The sequence below is a fragment of the Pinus tabuliformis genome, chromosome 1_1, assembly GCF_031772625.1.
Source record: "Pinus tabuliformis cultivar Carrire ecotype Pingquan chromosome 1_1, CPIR1, whole genome shotgun sequence".
NCBI lineage: Eukaryota > Viridiplantae > Streptophyta > Pinopsida > Pinales > Pinaceae > Pinus > Pinus tabuliformis.
Genome location: NC_142297.1, coordinates 685,487,122 through 685,504,751, shown reverse-complemented (window position 1 = coordinate 685,504,751; position 17,630 = coordinate 685,487,122). Strand labels below are relative to the sequence as shown.

The window sequence follows — 17,630 nt, the reverse complement described above, 5'->3', positions numbered from 1 at the left end:
TCTTTCCTGTCTCAATCTCAACCAAAGCTTTCCATTTCTTGAAAGTATCAAATACATCAGATTTATTCTTAATACAATAAATCCAAGTTTTTCTAGTTGCATCATCAATAAAGGTAACATAATAACGAGAGCCACCGAGAGATGATACCTGAGCAGGTCCCCATACGTCTGTATGCACAAGCTCTAATTTTTCGTTCTTCTTTTCTTTCCCAACTCTGAGAAATCTGACTCTCTTCTGTTTTCCATAAATGCAATTCTCACAGAAATCCAAATCAACATTCTTCAAACCTGGCAACAAATTCCTTAAGTGAAGAATCTTCATCCCTTTTTCACTCATGTGTCCGAGCCTACAATGCCATAATGCTGCATCTGCTCCTTTGGAAGTCAAAGCATTAACAGAGTTAGAAATACCATTGCATAAATACAATGTACCAACCTTTTCACCTTTTGCTATTACCAGGGCTCCTTTTGTGACCTTCCAAGCTTTATCTGTGAAAGTTGTCACACAACCTTCACTGCCTAACTGCCCTGTTGAAATCAGATTTTTCTTTAGATCTGGAACATGCCTTACCTCCTTTAGTAGCCATTGGTTTCTATTCTACTGTTTTACAAGAACCTTACCCATTCCAACAATTTTACAGGGTTTGTCATCACCCAGACGAACTTGTCCAAAATCTCCTTGAACATAGTCATAAAAGTATTTCTTTTCAAGTGTGGCATGGAATGAGGCCCCTGAATCTACCACCCAGGAATCAGTAATATTTTCGAAAGAAAGAATCAAAACATCTTGTAACACATAACTTGTCACATTTGCTTCATGATTGTTTTCTTGTTGTTCATCTCTTTCTTTTCCCTTCCGAGATCTACAGTCTTTCTTTAGGTGTCATTTCTTTCCACATTTCCAGCACACTATCCCCGATCTGGACTTGGATCTGCCTTTCCTTGATTTACTGCAATATCCTGAGCTCTTTCCTCTTTCCATTTTTCTTCCTCTAGACTCTGCACTCAAAGCATTTTTCGATGTCTCACCAGAGCTTTTCTGTCGCATTTCCTCGCTAAGGATAGCACCGAAAAAATCATCAAACTTTAAAGTACTAGATCCAGAAACAGAGTTACTGATGGCCATTACCAAACCATTCCAGCTTTCTGGTAACGAGCACAAGAATAACAGAGCTCTAATTTCATCATCAAAGTTTACCCCTACAGAACTTAACTGACTTGTAACTGTATTAAAATCATTTAAATGGTTTGCAACAGATCCACCTTCTGACATCATATTAAATAACCGTTTCATAAGAAATACCTTGTTCGAGGCCGAGGGTTTTTCATATAGTTTCGACAACGGCTCCATCAAACCTGCTGTCGTGGTTTCATTCGAAATGTTGAAAGCGACTGACGCAGCAAGGCACAGCCGTATTGTTCCGAGTGCCTTTCTATCGAGAAGGTTCCATTCTTCGTCTTTCATACCCGTCGGCATCTTTGTTTTTCCGCCCAATGGTAGGTATAGATCTTTCTGATACAAATAATCTTCCATCTGCATCTTCCACAGCGAGAAGTTTTGGCCGTTAAATTTCTCGACCCTAAACTTACCATCTTCCGCCATTGCTCCCACTCGAACCAGAAACCCTTCTTTCCTGCGAGTTTATCAGCCAAATAGACCTTCGGCTCTGATACCAGTTGTTAGAAAATTATATATTACGGAGCAATGGAACACATAAAATATTGTAGAAATATAAACACAGAAAATGCACAAAACAAGAGAGACACAGATATATGTGGTTCACCCAGTTTGGGCTACGTCCACCCCGAACAGCCAGTCCTTCCTTTCTATTATCCAGCAAAATGAAGAGATACAACCTACAGCAAAACCGCTGTAATATCCTCTGTTTTCTCTCACAGTCTCACCTCTATGTTTTTCGCTCACCAAATACACATCTATATCACAGCCTCAAATACAATGCCCTCATATAAAGAGAGGGGTTTCTTTCTAGGGCAAAAAACCCTAAACTAAACATAAGTTCTACCATCAGATCATCCACCTAATGAACGGCGCAGATTGACTAGAAATTACTATACTTTTACAAGGCAATTTTACAGCTGTTTTTAGCTTCGGGGGCGCTGCCCCCGAAACCCCCCGCCAGGGGGGGGTCCTAAAAGTCTCCGCGGCAGCGATTATTTTACGTTTGAACTGGGGTCCAATATGCTGGTACTATAGAAAATAATCAGGCTCCACACCCAACATAGGTAGAGTCTGCACCTGTGTGCGCCGACCCCTGCAGCTGAGTGCATAGGGCAATTTTGAGTCTGTAACCTTGAAGTGAAGATCGATAAAGAGAGTTTCCAAAGAATTTGGTTTATGAAATATTAACTGAATGTTACGTGATTCTCTTGAATAAATGTTAATAATGTATGCAATGCATATTTAAGTACTTTCGCAAAGACAAATGAATTCTCTGATGTTTATTAATAACTTAAATAAATATGCGTGAGCCCTAATTTAGGACTGTTCTTTGATGTGCATAAGTAGACAAATTGGTTGTTAAAGGTCTGCAAGGACTTACTGTAAACCTTCACAAAGGTCTGAAGCTTGCTGGAACAGAGTTGCAGCAACGTGCCCTAAGAGTGTATCGATATGCACGAAGGCATATCTAAGGCATTGTAAGACATCAAACTAATATCTGGATGTAGATACTTGGTCAGTGTATCCCAATACTACTTAGGGTGAGACTGCAGCCTGCGCTATGCAGGTTGTTGCCGAAAGGACCAGTAGTGTAAGGTTTTGTTGGTTAGCACAGCTAATTCAGAACCCGGGTCAGGACCCCCTCAGCCAACACAAGATGTGAAAAGTTAGACAAGAGCATTATATCAATGTGATGAGATGATCATATGCTAATGAAAAACAAAAAAAAGTTGTTATAAGAAGTTTTAAATACGAGTTTTGATTTTTGTGAGAAATTATTTTATATTGTAAATAAAGTTTTTAGTTTTTTATTTTTATTTTGGGGGAATAAAGGGAAGAATGATAGAAAGTTTTCAAAAGAGAGAAGGGAGGAACTTATTGTTTCTTTGTGTAAATATAGTTCTGAAGTTGCAAACACACCTATTTTTGTGAGCTAGAAAGTATTTATGTGTCAATGGCTTAAATGAACAACAATTTGGACTATAAGTTGTGTGATTGTTAAATGGTTGAGATTGTATCAAATCGTGCAAATTGATTTTTATCTATTAATTCATAGTTTATCTCTGTGTGTTTGATCTTTCTGTAAATATGTAATTTTTTGTATTTATTTTGTAAATATGTAACTTGTTTCACTTATTTATATTAAGAATTTAAACCTTGTGGCATGTAGCTTGTTGTATTTATAGTAAAAATTTGAACTTTGTGACTTCAATCCCTGTGTGATTCTTCATTTAGATTGTGTGATTCTTCATTTAGATTTTGTATTCTTGTTGTATTGGTTTAAAAACCACGTGATAGAATGTTCATTGTATTCTGGTATAAGAATATGTGTTACTCAGAGCAAATTGAGCATTGTTTAACTAAAACAGAGTACCCTATTTTGAATAGGAAAGTGTGGTACTTATAGCAAATTAGGCATTGTTTAACTAAAACAAAGTACCTTATTTTGAATAGGGTCAAAACTCTTTTAGATTGATTTTGTAACTGTCAAATTTGAACTTACATATCAAATCCCGACAACAAAAAGGCAAAAGTAAATCTGTGTTAGAATAGCAAGTCAGGGACATTGACAGAGCGCTACCAAATTATCTGAACAACCAAATCATTCTGTAGTAATAGTTAATTTGAAAATGGATGCTACCAAATCATTTCGTGGCGAATTAGGGAAAAAGTTGGAGGACTACATATTCTCTTTAAATCCTTTTACATGCCGTTTGCACCGATAACGATTCAATAAATAACATCTCAGAAAATATACATAATATATATTCAAAATTATGAAAGGTTCTAATTTTTTACCTTCTTATAAAGAGATGCAACCTCTTTATTCTAATGTTTAGATTTACAATCTTTATAACATCAAGTTCCATTAATTTCTCAATTAGATAACTAATGAATCTAGAATTAAGAGCCATATATAACTTCCAGTTTTGATTAAAAAATTTTAATGAGATAAAACAATGAATGAATTATTAGGGAATGTTGTGATATATGTTTCTATGTCTCCTGTTTTATAATACATGATTCTATATGGTGACTAGTGGTTTTTTTAAATATGTCCATGTAAAATCTATTCAAAGCTGTCTTATGAGTTTGGTCATCATTTTTATGGGAATCAAGCGCTTCTCTGTAATCTACAGCATGATTGCCTCACTATAATATATTGTTTTTTCTTCTCAAAAAAAAAGAATTATTAGAGAATGCTGTGCTTATAAATTTTATATTTATAAAATTATAATTTAATTAATTTTTATGATTTTTTAATCAGATAGTATGAAATGTACATTGGAATTTAAATAAATATTTTAATATTTATTAGGAATAAATAACTAATTACACTAAACAATTTTGTTTGTATACATTGTTTCCTGCTAAAAAAATAATTACTACTGTGCAAAACATTCAATTTTTTCAAATAGATTCTAACTCTTTCCAGATGGAAAAGGATGGCAGTGGAGAAAAGCTGTCCACAGAATATTACAAACTTCGTTTGAAGAAGATTGATTACTTTGGAACATATCTGAACATAGCTCTTTATACGAGGACAAGAGAGAGGAACTGTAGAATAAAGTTATACTCTGGTTCAAATGCAAATTGAGATGATAATAATCAGTAGTTAAACCATCAACTTACCTTACTATCATGTCCAAATATCATTTAAAGTTGGGACTGAATGTTGACTACAGCACAGTAGCCTCAACTTACCTTACTATCATGTCCAAACATCATTTAAAGTTGGGACTGAATGTTGAATACAGCACAGTAGCCTCAACTTACCTTACTATCATGTCCAAACATCATTTAAAGTTGGGACTGAATGTTGAATACAGCACAGTAGCCATCCACTGAGATCCTAATATGTGTTCCATGGGCTGTACTGCTATGACTTTATTGCCTCGTAATTTCCATTAATGTTATCTTCATGCTGATCATCTTTTCTCGTCCTATAATAGATGAACTGCGCGAGAATCTGCATAAAACTTCGTTAAGGATTCTTCAGGGCATTAAAAACTGTTTAAGGGGAATGCTATAATCGATTCTACCATTTGACAGATCAGTGAACTTATTATGTTTAACACAACTCTGTAGCGCTATGTTGCCAAAGGATACAAAAATATCTAAAAGCACACAGACTGCGGCATCCACCAGCCATGGCATATTTGGCTTCAATTCTTTCCATTCCAATGTCTTTACCAGAATGCTGCCATATACACCCACAACCAGATTTCACAGATACATCAGCTACTTCTTTCTCAGAATAGACTAATTCTTTAGAAGTGAAACAATCCAATTCTATGACCAAAAGAAAGACAGTAGAATTACCTGGCTACATAGGCTGCATTTCCAATTAGCGCAAACAGGAACATCAATGGATTTAGACCCTGCTAACATAAAAACATTCCGATTATATATCCCTTCAATCTCAGCGATATAATATTCACTTTTGATTAAATGTTGCTTGCAATTTCTGAAACAATGGACTTGTGTAAGGATGGATGTACCTCAACAGTTCCTCGCTGTACCTGAAAAAGCATTTTATAGTGGACAACATAGTTAGTTCTAATTACCAGAGGCCCAAATAGGAAATGAAGACAGTTGCAGGGCTAAATTTTTGATCTGAATCAATGGTTGACATATAACAAATACTAACAATATGTATGATTTAATTAAGGTCATGCTACGACGTCCATTATTTAAAAACAGTTTTTAAAATCTTACATTTTTCCAGATTTGTGGAAACCTTCCACCCATATAGATGGCAGCCATAATCCATCCCAACCACGTTCCTAGTGGACTGACGGACTGTTCATGTATAGTTGAGTCCCGGAAGGCAATTGTGCTCGCTTCCTGTACTTGCACAGCATGAGTCAATAATTACATATTTTCATATATTTTCAGGCATTAACAGTTAGGCTGAGATTTTGAGAATATCCTGGAATTTAATTTACAATAGCTAGATGAATTTGAACTTATTATAATTGCAGGATTCCAATTTAGAATAACTAGGTCAATTGAACTTGTCTGGCAGATTTTCAGATTATGAAAATATTTCAAAACAAAAAAACTAGATTTTAAATATTCGCTCAATCTGCAATGGGCAATTGCAGATTTTGGGACTAAGGGTCAATTGTTTTACCTACTATCCATAGGATTTTGGATATTCTAATACTTTGGAATAAGCAAAAACAAATTCCAGAATATCCTGGGAATATCTCAGAGGAACAGCAGCACAAGTAAATTCTATGATATTTTGGGAATATCTCAGAATGTGAGGAATAGACAAAAACAAATTCTAGAATATTCTGAGATATTCCAGAGGAACAGCAGCAAAAGTAAATTCTAAGATATTTTGGGAATATCTCATAATTTGAGGATATGCAAAAACAAATTCTAAAATATTCTGGGAATATCTCAGAGGAACAGCAGCAGTAAAAGCAAATTCTAAGATATTCTGGGAATATCTCAGAATTTGAGGAACATCAGCTAGGTATATTGTTTGACCCAGGTTTATTGTTTGAACCAGTTCCTGTCTCTCAAATTTTGCATCTTAGCCGATGCCAATTATTGGTATTGAATTTTGCTAATTTCTATAGAGTTTTCCACCGAGTTCACTTATGAATAATAAGACCCTGCAAATTACACTTACCTGCAAAATTTTCCTCCCTGTTAGTACGACTGCTACTGCTGCCTTCGAATCTGTTTTAGTATAATCAAAGGCGGTAATGGCTTGTAAATGGAAATAATTGAGCCCACCAACAAATAATAGTGTTGCAGCTACCTGGGGATTACAGAAAGAGAAAGTAAGCTTTGTACTACAAGAATTCCCCTATTAGTACTGATCAAAAATACAATATGAAAACTTATACTGCGTAATATCAAGAATTCCCCTATTAGGACTGATAAAAAATACAATATGAAAACTTACACTGCGTAATATAGTTTTTGAGTTCTTAGGACTAGGATCAGTATTTGCTAGCAATCCTTCTTCGTCCACAGAGGACTGGTTTAATATATAACTCGGACCACTCCGACCAGACCCACGGGATGATGGAGCGAGAAATGAGCCCGGAGTAGGGGTATGACTGCTCGCCAAAGATCTCGCAGACCTGATGCATTTAACAAAGCTCATTAACATAAAATGACTTTTTCAAGTTGTGGAACCATTATAAAATTCCAGGGGATTTGATAAAAAAAAGGAGTCCAAAGACCAGGGAGGCGATTCTGGCATTTACATGTAGTATAGGTTTCTTCCAACCGATCTGTCATGAGCCGGTGAAAAAGTGGGAATAGGTAAACTAGATGCAGGAGTCCCATTAGATAATTTCTTGAAGTTATCTGCGGCATTTTTCTTGCCTAGCTCCGCAGAATAGTCTTTATTCTCTGGTACGTTCACGGGCTTTGTGTGGTTTGACCGATCCTTGCTTCCAGAGAGATGCTTTTTCTGGAACAATAAGACAAATTTACATGGTTATATATCCATTAAAGCAGCAACAATAATATAACTTTACATTATTATATATGAGCTAAAGTAATATAAATTTACATTATTATATATGAGCTAAAGTAAGTTCAAGGAGGTTTTTCTTTTATATCTTTGCTGATGATGAATTCGATTCTTATTAATTTTACATTATAATATATGAATTAAAGTAAGTTCAAGAGTTTGGTTTAATATTTTAAAGAAATAGATTATATAAAAAAAATTGATATGGTTGTTGATGATGAATTAGACTCCCTTTGATTTCCTTAAAATAAAGGAAAAAATGTTAATGATATGGTTGTTGATGATGAATTAGACTCTCTTTGATTTCCTTAAAATAGACCCCTTAATTAGATAAGTTTATGGGTATCCACAAAATATGGAATGCACTCAAATTTCCCACTTTCATTTCAAACAAAATTTCTCACTTTCATTTCAAACAAAACCCTTAATTAGATAAAGTACATGACCATCCACAAAATATGGAAAGTATTCAGATTTCCCATCCGATTTCAAATAAAAAAATATTATATATATCCATTAAAGTTACTTTATACAGCTCTATATCCATTAAAAATTATATCAGTTTGCAATGGAAAGATAAATCTGATAGGATATGCAAGAAGCTTACTATCATGTCAAATTCGTATGAACCATCATACCTCGGGAGACGATTTCGCTTTCCTTGTCTTCCACCACTTGCGCATGTGGTCATAATATAAAGTTTGCCAAACTAGGACCACTGTGGTAATTGTATATACCTGCACAGATTAAAATAAACAGGGAATCTTGATAAATAAAACAGGAATATGACAATACATATAGAAATCAAAATTGTATACAATCAAATTGTATTTACCAGTGCAGTATAGAACTGTGTCGGGAGCTGCATAAAAAAATCAGAATGGAACTGTTAGCAAAGTAAAGATAAGATCATACACGTAATATATTCGTTCTAATTGCATAGTTCACTGATAAATATTATAGAAATACAAATATCATTAAAAAATGAAAGCATAGTTCACTGATAAATATTATAGAAATACAAACATCATTAAAAAAAGAGGATTCAGACGCAAGCCTACACGTACTCTTAGGCAGTTGCGTTCCAGCCAAACATTATAATAGAGAAAGAATCTTGAATGTAGATACGTTATAATACACGCAGGAATGTTGGATTTGAAAGTGGGTGTTTATTTTTGTCGTTGAGAATTAAAATCCTGGCGGTGCAGGCGATTCGCCCTATGGCAACAGAGCACTAGGGCACAAGGTGTCGTTAAAGCTGTGGGTCACTCTGCACGCTGAAGTTATCATGCGCGCGCTAGAGCCACTGGTCGTGATGATTTTTACACAGACTACGAAACTTTAAATCTTCTTTATTGATATTGGAACCTGGTACACTTGCGGATAACGATAACATGAAAGAGGGCGACAAATTTGGTTTATTTACGTTTTTTCTTACCTCTAACTGAGGTCATTAGGATAACCAGGATTCTCAAAAGTGGAGCCCTTCTAAACTATAACAGTGTCATATTTAACAGTGCTAAATCAGACAACTCAAGGAGACCACTTCCTGATTGAGTGGGAATAAGTTAATCTTTTATCGAATAGAACTATTTTATGGTTAGAAAATTGTTTGAATTTGGAAAATGTAAATATGGCTAGATGAAATTTCAATCATCGATGAAATTAAATATGGATAGATGAAATTTATGGTTTAAAACTTAGTATGATTTAGTTGGTTTATATTTAATAGATTTGATATTCCAGATTTTAATCGATGATTTTGTTCTATAGTAGTAAGAGACGACCGGATTCAAAAACTACTTACAGTTGCTGGCTCCAGCAAACACCCAATAAGATTGAAAACATCCCTGCAACATTTATAGCATCTCTTAGATCATGAAGAACATATTGAAAATGTAAATAAAGTTCTTAGCATGCTAACATAGATAGTTTATCCTCATTCACTATCCTGCAGATATTCGGTGCCTGACCTTAATTACTATAATAAAAAGGAACAAATACAATGACAGCAGCTCTTAGATTGATGGCACATATCTCAGAACATGTTTGAGAAATTAGAACTAAACACAAATCTAAGAACATACTTGAACAAGTAAACAATGTTCTCCAACATGTTAACATCTTGAAAAATCAAACAAAATGACATAACCAAAAGAAAAGCAGTAGACATCTATGAAGAAAAAATTCTGTGAGAACCTCTTCACCCAAAACTTCAAAAGCACCAGTTGAAAAGCTCAAAAGCCTGCTTACCCGGCAACCCATGTCATGAGAAACGCAAGCGAGACTCCCTCTGTAGATCCATTCTTGAAGTTGGTAAAAATCTGTGGAATCTCAGCAACAGCCCAGCTGAAAACACTGATCAACCCAAAACCCAGAGAAACATAATCCCTCACTCCTCTCACAGAGTTATTGCGATAACTCTCAAACAACCATATGCATCTTTCTCCGAAAACACAATGCGCCATTACTAGAGCTTATGAATGCTTAAGCCTGCGAAGAAAACGTTACGAATTTATCAAACTCGTATCAAACTCCAACTAAATAGCCGCAGAACCGCCTTCATGAATATCCATGAATACACCACGAGCGCTTTATATAAAAGAGGAGGGCATATTCCCCGCATAGCATCTCAAACAGTCCTCCACCATATGACCTAATTTTTTAAAATTCAACAAATTTCAACCCTTAAAGCAAAAGCCTGCTAGGAAAACCAACCTTCCCGGCGAAAATGTTAGACTGTTTAGACTACGCGCTCCGAAAAATGCAGTCTCGGTGACTATGCCTGCTGAAACTGGGCGGTGTAATGCCACTCGCTAACTACGATACACACGTCCGAATGCGATGTTTCGTACATTTAGTGGACGCCGGGACTCGATGCCGCGACTAGACCAATGCATCCTTATCACTATCGCACATGTCGGCTTTAGGACGGCGTGCGGAGGGCTTCCACCTAAAGTAAGGTGTTGTGGTATCAACATGTGGACATTCTTAACTCATTGTCCTGGCTTGGGGCCACGTTGGTAGATAATCGTGTGCGTTTTAAGAGCGTGGGTCCCTATTGCACTCGATAGTGTGGCCTCGGAAGTCTCCACCGTCGACACCATGTGGACATTCTTAGCTCATCGTCCTACTTTGGATTGCATATTGGAACGTTAAAGAGCATACTATAGTACATGGTTCAATGAATGTGGACAACTTTATATTATAAGTTCATTGTATGGGACAAGTTTATAATGAGTGAATATTTACAACTTTATACTAGAAGTTCATTGTATTGGGACAAGTTTATACTCTATTGATGAGTGAGTATTTATAATTTTATATAAGGTTTTTTTATTTGGACAACTTTACATAAGTTTATTATGCAAAATTTAACATGTGTTTTGAGTAAAAAACTCACACAAATTCATATTCTTTCATGAAAATTTTAAAGAGCATATCTAGTGTAGTACATGGTTCAATGAATGTGGACAACTCTATACTATAAGTTCATTGTACCGGGACAAGTTTATACTTGTTGATGAGTGAGTATTTACAACTCTATACTATAAGTTCATTGTATTGGGATAAGTTTATATTTTGTTGATGAGTGAGTATTTACATTGAGTTTATTATGCAAAATTTAACATGCCTTTTGAGTAAAAAGCTCACACAAATTCATATTCTTTCATGAAAATTTTAAAGTGACGCTGATGGAAAATGTTTCATAAAGTATTTTATTAAGGTTTATTTAAATTAATTTATTTTGTTTTTATATTTTAAATTTTTTTAATAATAGAAATGTTTCTATGGTTTGTGGTCCTATAAAAATACATAAATTTGTTTTTTCTTTTACATGTTTTGTTTAGATCTTTTTGTGATGAAGGTGTCCTGAACACTAAACACTTTACTTTTAAGATAACTAAAGGGTAACACTTCGTCTTATTCTACATATGAAGAATATAACTTATGATGTATTGTCATTGCATTATTGGATGAGCTTTCAATTGTAATGCAATGCAAAGAAGGATAAGACATGGTGTGCATAACCAAAACACAACCCTAAAATGGAGGGTTATTCAATGTACTTCTACTTGGTGTTCATGACTTGCTTATAAAAGTTCCTTCTTTGATGGCCCTATCCTTCCAATCCACTGTTTTTAGGTTCCCCCCCACCCAGAAGGACCAATATTTTTTGCATCAGTAATGAAATAACCTCTATAAGGTTGACTAGTGCTACATGTAAGTGTCATTTTCTCATAATTTAAAACCTAGGACCATTAATAATTGCCAAACTATATCACGATGTGTTATCCAAGACCTTAACTTAGGTTGGATTAATTATTTATTGCTAGGGCGATGGTTCTCTTTCAACTTGCTTAGAGTCAACTTTAAAAATTATCTTGACAATATTTTTCATCTATGTCATACTTTTAACGTCCCACAAATATGTGGGGAAATTTGATAACCTCACCCAAACTAAGGTTATTAAGATGGGCATGGTAGTTAAGTTGAACTCTCAGGACTATAGTTGAATGACCCTAGATTTATTATCTCATTTCGATTATTAAAATATGATCTTCTATGTTGATAATAAAGAAAATGAGGAAATTTCAACACAAAAGAATTATCATTATCCCAATGCACAATAATCCATGTAGTAGCTGTTGTATAAGTTGGCCACAATGAATTAAATCTATATATTAGTAGATGCTTGGCTTGACTACTTATGTCTTTGCCATGAAATTTTGGTATCTTTCAAGGTCTTTGCAATAAAAGACTTGAATATGAAGGATGGGAGGGTCTTAGGATGGAACTGAGAAGATAATTTACTTTACACAAATTCTTTAAAAGGAGGAACTAAAGGGTCTATCTTATAATTGGTATCCCTCCATAAAGGAGTAACACAAGAAGAAAAAATTTTAAAGGTTAAGTTTTGCAATTGAGGTAATTTATGATGTTTTTTTTCCCAAAATAATATTTTCCAATTCTCACTTCTTTCTTAATAATTTGTCCAAATCCTATAAAATACAAAATATTACTTCCGAATTTATACAAATTTTATTCTTAAACATTTGAATTTCCTTTTATAAAAAAAAAAAACATTTTATAATTGGAATTTTAAAAATTAACAATATCTACTAAATTATTTACACTATAAATCCTTAAAATTCTAGCTAGTCTCACAAAAATATAATAACCTATTTCAAAATTTTGTAATTAACTTTTCCTTCGTTAAATAATTATAGTCCTTCAAAAAAATTAAAATTTTTATACATTAATTTTTAAATAAAAAATATTATATTTTGAAATTTTATCAAACAACTAAAAAACAATTTTGATATCTAAATTCACCATCATCATCCTACCTTTGTCATATGAAAGACAAAAAAAAAACATTAATACTTACCCTGCTAACAAAAATAACCTAGGTATGAGTCATTCGATGCATTGGATATCCGAATCACCCCATAATGCTACCTTTTAAGAGGTCACCTTTTACAAAATCACATCCCTTTTAATGAAATACATAAAAGCTAGGTATGAGTCATTCGATGCATGGGATATCCGAATCACCCCATAATGCTACCTTTTAGGAGGTCACCTTTTACAAAATCACATCCCTTTTAATGAAATACATAAAAGTTGTCCAAAAACCATGAATAGAGTTGGTAAGAAACCCCTCAGAAACCTAGCATGAATGTCCTTACTAAACATCTCAAGGGACATTGTACCTACTCTTTCTCTAAAGAAAAAGACATGTCAAAGGTGACTACCACCTACCATGAAAAAACAACCAGAACCAACATCAATAATCCTTGACTTTAACTCAGTGTGCAATCAAGAAAAGATGTGTAGGCTCCTGTGTTTCCCATCCCCACACCAATGTTCTTTCATAGAATTGACCCACAACATTTCATCTCGCAAATGTATATGTTTACCCCATGTGACTTCTACAGATAAGGAGGGACTACAAGTGGCAAAGGACATTTGGAAACTTGAACGAAGTATGGACAACAACTGGGTAAGTGCAAGGTGTCATTCTTGTTCTTTGTGTAAACATTCTTTTGTCTTTGGTTAATAGTCTTCTCGTTCTTGTTCTTTGTGTAAACATTCTTTTGTCTTTGGTTAATAGTCTTCTCGAGTAAACAAAGCAAAGTGCATTTCTACCAGCGCTGTGGAGGTTGGCCCACCCACCAACTCTTCATGATAATTTATTAAATACAACAAAATTAGTAATGTCGAAAATCATACCCGCATGGACACATCTACATCGTGGTGTGACATGCATCCCCAAGTTACAATCCTCGCGATTCCATATCTCGAGTTCAAACAAGTTATATATATATATATATATATATATATATATATTTATATGAATGATTTAGTTTGGTGATTAATATTAATGTTATCTGATTAGATAATCCTCTGAATTGCATATCTTAGAGTTGAATATTTTATTATAGTTTAACTTGTCAGTGAGAATTTTAAATGTAAGTTTTTGAAATATTTTAATACATTTTAAGATATGAAACTTTATTTTATTGTAATGTCTTGTCATATTCATATGCCGTAAATATTGTAAACATTTTGATTTCGTTAAAATATATAAAAATAGGTTTAAAATTAAAATAAAATAAAAAATTAATATAAGGTCATCGTTTTAATTTTGTTTAAATAAATTAATAAAAAAAATTATGTTAAAATAAAAATAAAAAATTGTTTTATTTTTTAATCAATTTTTGTTGTGTAGTTAAAGTAAACATTATATACAAATAAAAATAATAAAAAAAATTTCAAGTTAAAATAAAAATTATACATTATTCGAGGTAAACCCATAGTATTAATTGTGTTATTTATGTGGAATATAACCTATTTAAAGAGGGAAATTAAACCAACCTAGATGCATTTTAATTTTGGAACTACTAAACATTAAGAGGGATTAAATCTCTTTATTATTGGTAATATTAATTATGATTCTTAAAAATTTTGATACACTTTAAAATGACCTCGTTTAACTTATTTAAGAAACAAATTTTTTCAAGAAAATGTTAATTTTTGTTGAATTTTTGAATGCATAAATAAATTCAAAACTCTGAAAACTCTTGAATTCAATTTTTTAAAAAACTTTGCCAAATTTTAATTAAAATTAACAAAAAAAACTATCTCGAAAAAAATCATTTTATATATAAAATAAATTACATTTTTAAAAATAATTTTAAGAACTAAAATCTTAAAAAAATAATAATTTATGTGAAACTTTATCGTATAGAAATTTTCTAAGAAATAAATTTATTTATTTTGGTTTGATTATTTTTTTTGCACATTAAAACTTTATCATAATATTGCAAAAAAATATGTGGCTAGCATGCGTTATCTAGTAAAAGTTAATTAATTGAATATGTATACTTTATGCTAAATATAAATATTAATAAACTACTTATTAAATATTTATTCGAATTTTGTTTATCATCATTATAATTTCTCCCTCAATAGAGTTTTATCGTTTTTATAATTTAACATAGTTAGCGAATTTAACTTGTTTAAAAGGTCTATAAAATAGTACTTCCTTTTATCATATGCATTTTTTTTAAGTTGATGTTGAATTACCTTACAAAACAATAAAATAGTATTTATTTTTATTATATATATCTTTGTTAATTTGATGTTGAATTATTTCAAAATCATTTCATTATTTTATTCAGGTATATTAGTCATTTATTCATCATAAGCATGTTTCTCAATAGATGGTCTCAACTTGTCTAGAGAAAAACAAGGTATTTTTTATCACTTACTTATATAGTAATTGTTTCATGATATAATAACATTAACAACTTAAGCATGACAAGAGTATCACCTATCAAATCCCAAAACAAAGGCCTATAAGAAAACATAACATAAATTAAGAGTCTAATGAGGTGATTAGTGCTAGATCCTTGGCGCTAGAGCTTCAAGTAGGAGGGGTAGTAGAAACACATTGAATGTGGCACTCAATATGATCCAAACTAGCATCCATTCATTCAAGAAAAACATGCTAGTTTTGTTGCACTTGTCTAACATCTTCAAGGTTGGCAAAGTTGTTGTATATTTCTGTTCGTTTTTTCAGTAACATCTTTCTGAACAAGGTTTTCATTTGCCAATTTAAGAAGAGAGCATAATTTATTTATTTTTCCTTCCTTTGGTATGGCGAGGGTCAGGAACCCATTGACCAAATCCATCCAAAATATTTGAATCAAACAAGCCTTGCCTTTCTCTGACTATTAGGGCTTCATTTTAACGAATTTCATCGTGGATACCTAGGGGAATAACCTACTAAAAGGTAGCAATGGCCCTTTGGTCGTTATATTGGGTTCTGTTATGGCCCTCAAGTCCACATCCTCCTTCCCCCCCTACAACTCCTCATGCATTAGCGCCACCTGTTGACAGACAAGGTTGACCTCTTAGCTACAACATTTAACTAGTTTAGTGGCAAGAAATTGGGTATCAAGTAATGTAAAATCAAGACTTTCAGCAAAATCATAGTGAAAAGGACTACAAGGGGCATGATCCAATTTATATAGGAAAATCTAACAGAAAAAACTACAACAAGACCAAAAATTATGAATTAAAGAAATTGGCAAATAGAAGACTACCCCAGAGTTGAGACAGGACCCCAAGCTTACAATTAACCTAGAAATATAAATACTAAGTGAGCATGAGATTCACACTCTAGAATTCACCCACAAAACAAAAACTCAAAATAAAAAACTAGACACCAAGCACAATACCAACATCAAGATGGTAAGAATGGAGGAAAAATCACAGTTACCCAAAAAAAATTTGTTCTGACGAGAGTGCCTAGCCAAAGAAGAGACCTACGAATTAGTGACCTTGACAATGTCCAACCCACGAGGGTCAACATCTAGGGATAATCTACATTTCTGAGAAGGTGTTCTTATCCCCGAACTTCACTGAGGCAACAACCAAATTTCCCCACACAACCCACACTCTACGTCAGTCTAATAATATAATAGCACACACACCTTATATGTTTAGAACACAAATTGAATCCCCAATATGGATGAAACATGTTGTTTCTAGCCACCTTGGAGTTAGCCCATGCATCAAACTAGGCCACCTTTCTTTGAACCTCATTATTTTTCCAGATAGAACCTTGAAGCCCTCAATCTTGAATCCCTTATTTCCCATTGTGTGATTTGTATGCCATGGGAGATGTATACACACATGCTTTCATGCTTAAGCATGCATGGGGGTGGCCATGCCACCTTACCATGCTCATTATCAAATTTAATTTACATTAGAAATAAAATTTTACAAGTTAATGTGGTTACCAATGTACCTTGCATTATGTTTATATTTCGTTTGTGAATGTGTTATAATTTAGTTTTTTTATCCTCCTGCAGCCCCCAAAATAAAGAAACTTCCTATCTAATAAAAAATCAAAAGTATATTTTCCAGGCATTTTTGTGACAACTGAAAACCAATCTAGGGAGCCTTCAAACTAGAACTAGAAACTCTTTTAGTAAAAACCAAAATACATGCTTTAGGTGTCATTATTGTATCCAAAACCAAGACTAGAATATTTTTACCTTGAACCAATCCTTCACAAAAAAAAAACATCGTAAAATCATAAGTGTTATGAATTTAGATCATATGTAGGTGTCCAATTAAAAAAATCAGTAAGAAAATCTCAAAGCTACAACATATTAAAATTCCAGCAAGTTCCCTTAGCTACTAGTCATTTCTCTTCCATCCACCTCCTCATGCTAAATATAAAATGAAGCAACCGCAAGTAGTCCATCTTTAGAGAGATGTTTTTCCCTTTCATTTTATTCACAATAGATATGATCAAATTGAATACATACATCTTTGAGTTGTTATGCTAGTGCCACTAGAGATATATTATTCACATGTGATAATTCACACATTTAATTGATGACTAGCAATGAATCCCTAAAATCA

The 17,630-nt window shown here is 33.3% G+C and overlaps 1 protein-coding gene across 2 annotated transcripts; it reads right to left on the bottom strand.

Moving 5' to 3' along the window:
- Positions 1 to 4,655: 4,655 nt before the first annotated feature.
- LOC149215267 (vacuolar lysine transporter YPQ1-like) lies at positions 4,656 to 10,251 on the bottom strand. 2 transcript variants are annotated; one of them, XM_089392581.1, is made up of 12 exons: positions 9,939 to 10,249; positions 9,493 to 9,535; positions 8,521 to 8,547; positions 8,324 to 8,422; positions 7,414 to 7,622; positions 7,107 to 7,287; positions 6,828 to 6,959; positions 5,900 to 6,028; positions 5,683 to 5,703; positions 5,504 to 5,562; positions 5,291 to 5,381; positions 4,656 to 5,150 (listed from the first exon to the last, which is right to left on the bottom strand). In XM_089392581.1, the coding sequence occupies exons 1-12, from the start codon at positions 10,151 to 10,153 to the stop codon at positions 5,061 to 5,063; spliced, it is 1,296 nt and encodes a 431-aa protein (XP_089248707.1). In that variant the 5' UTR covers positions 10,154 to 10,249; the 3' UTR covers positions 4,656 to 5,060. The 2 variants fall into 2 exon arrangements, with proteins under 2 accessions (XP_089248707.1, XP_089248708.1); XM_089392582.1 differs by lacking the exon at positions 8,521 to 8,547 and having other exon boundaries at positions 9,939 to 10,251.
- Positions 10,252 to 17,630: the final 7,379 nt, after the last annotated feature.

Coding starts and splice junctions, on each gene's coding strand:
- LOC149215267 (XM_089392581.1), bottom strand. CDS start 10,153: ATGGCGCATTGTGTTTTCGGAGAAAGATGCATATGGTTGTTTGAGAGT. Junction 6,029..6,827: donor CAGGGAGGAAAATTTTGCAG/GTAAGTGTAATT, acceptor GTGCAAGTACAG/GAAGCGAGCACAATTGCCTT. Junction 5,563..5,682: donor TACAGCGAGGAACTGTTGAG/GTACATCCATCC, acceptor TTATGTTAGCAG/GGTCTAAATCCATTGATGTT.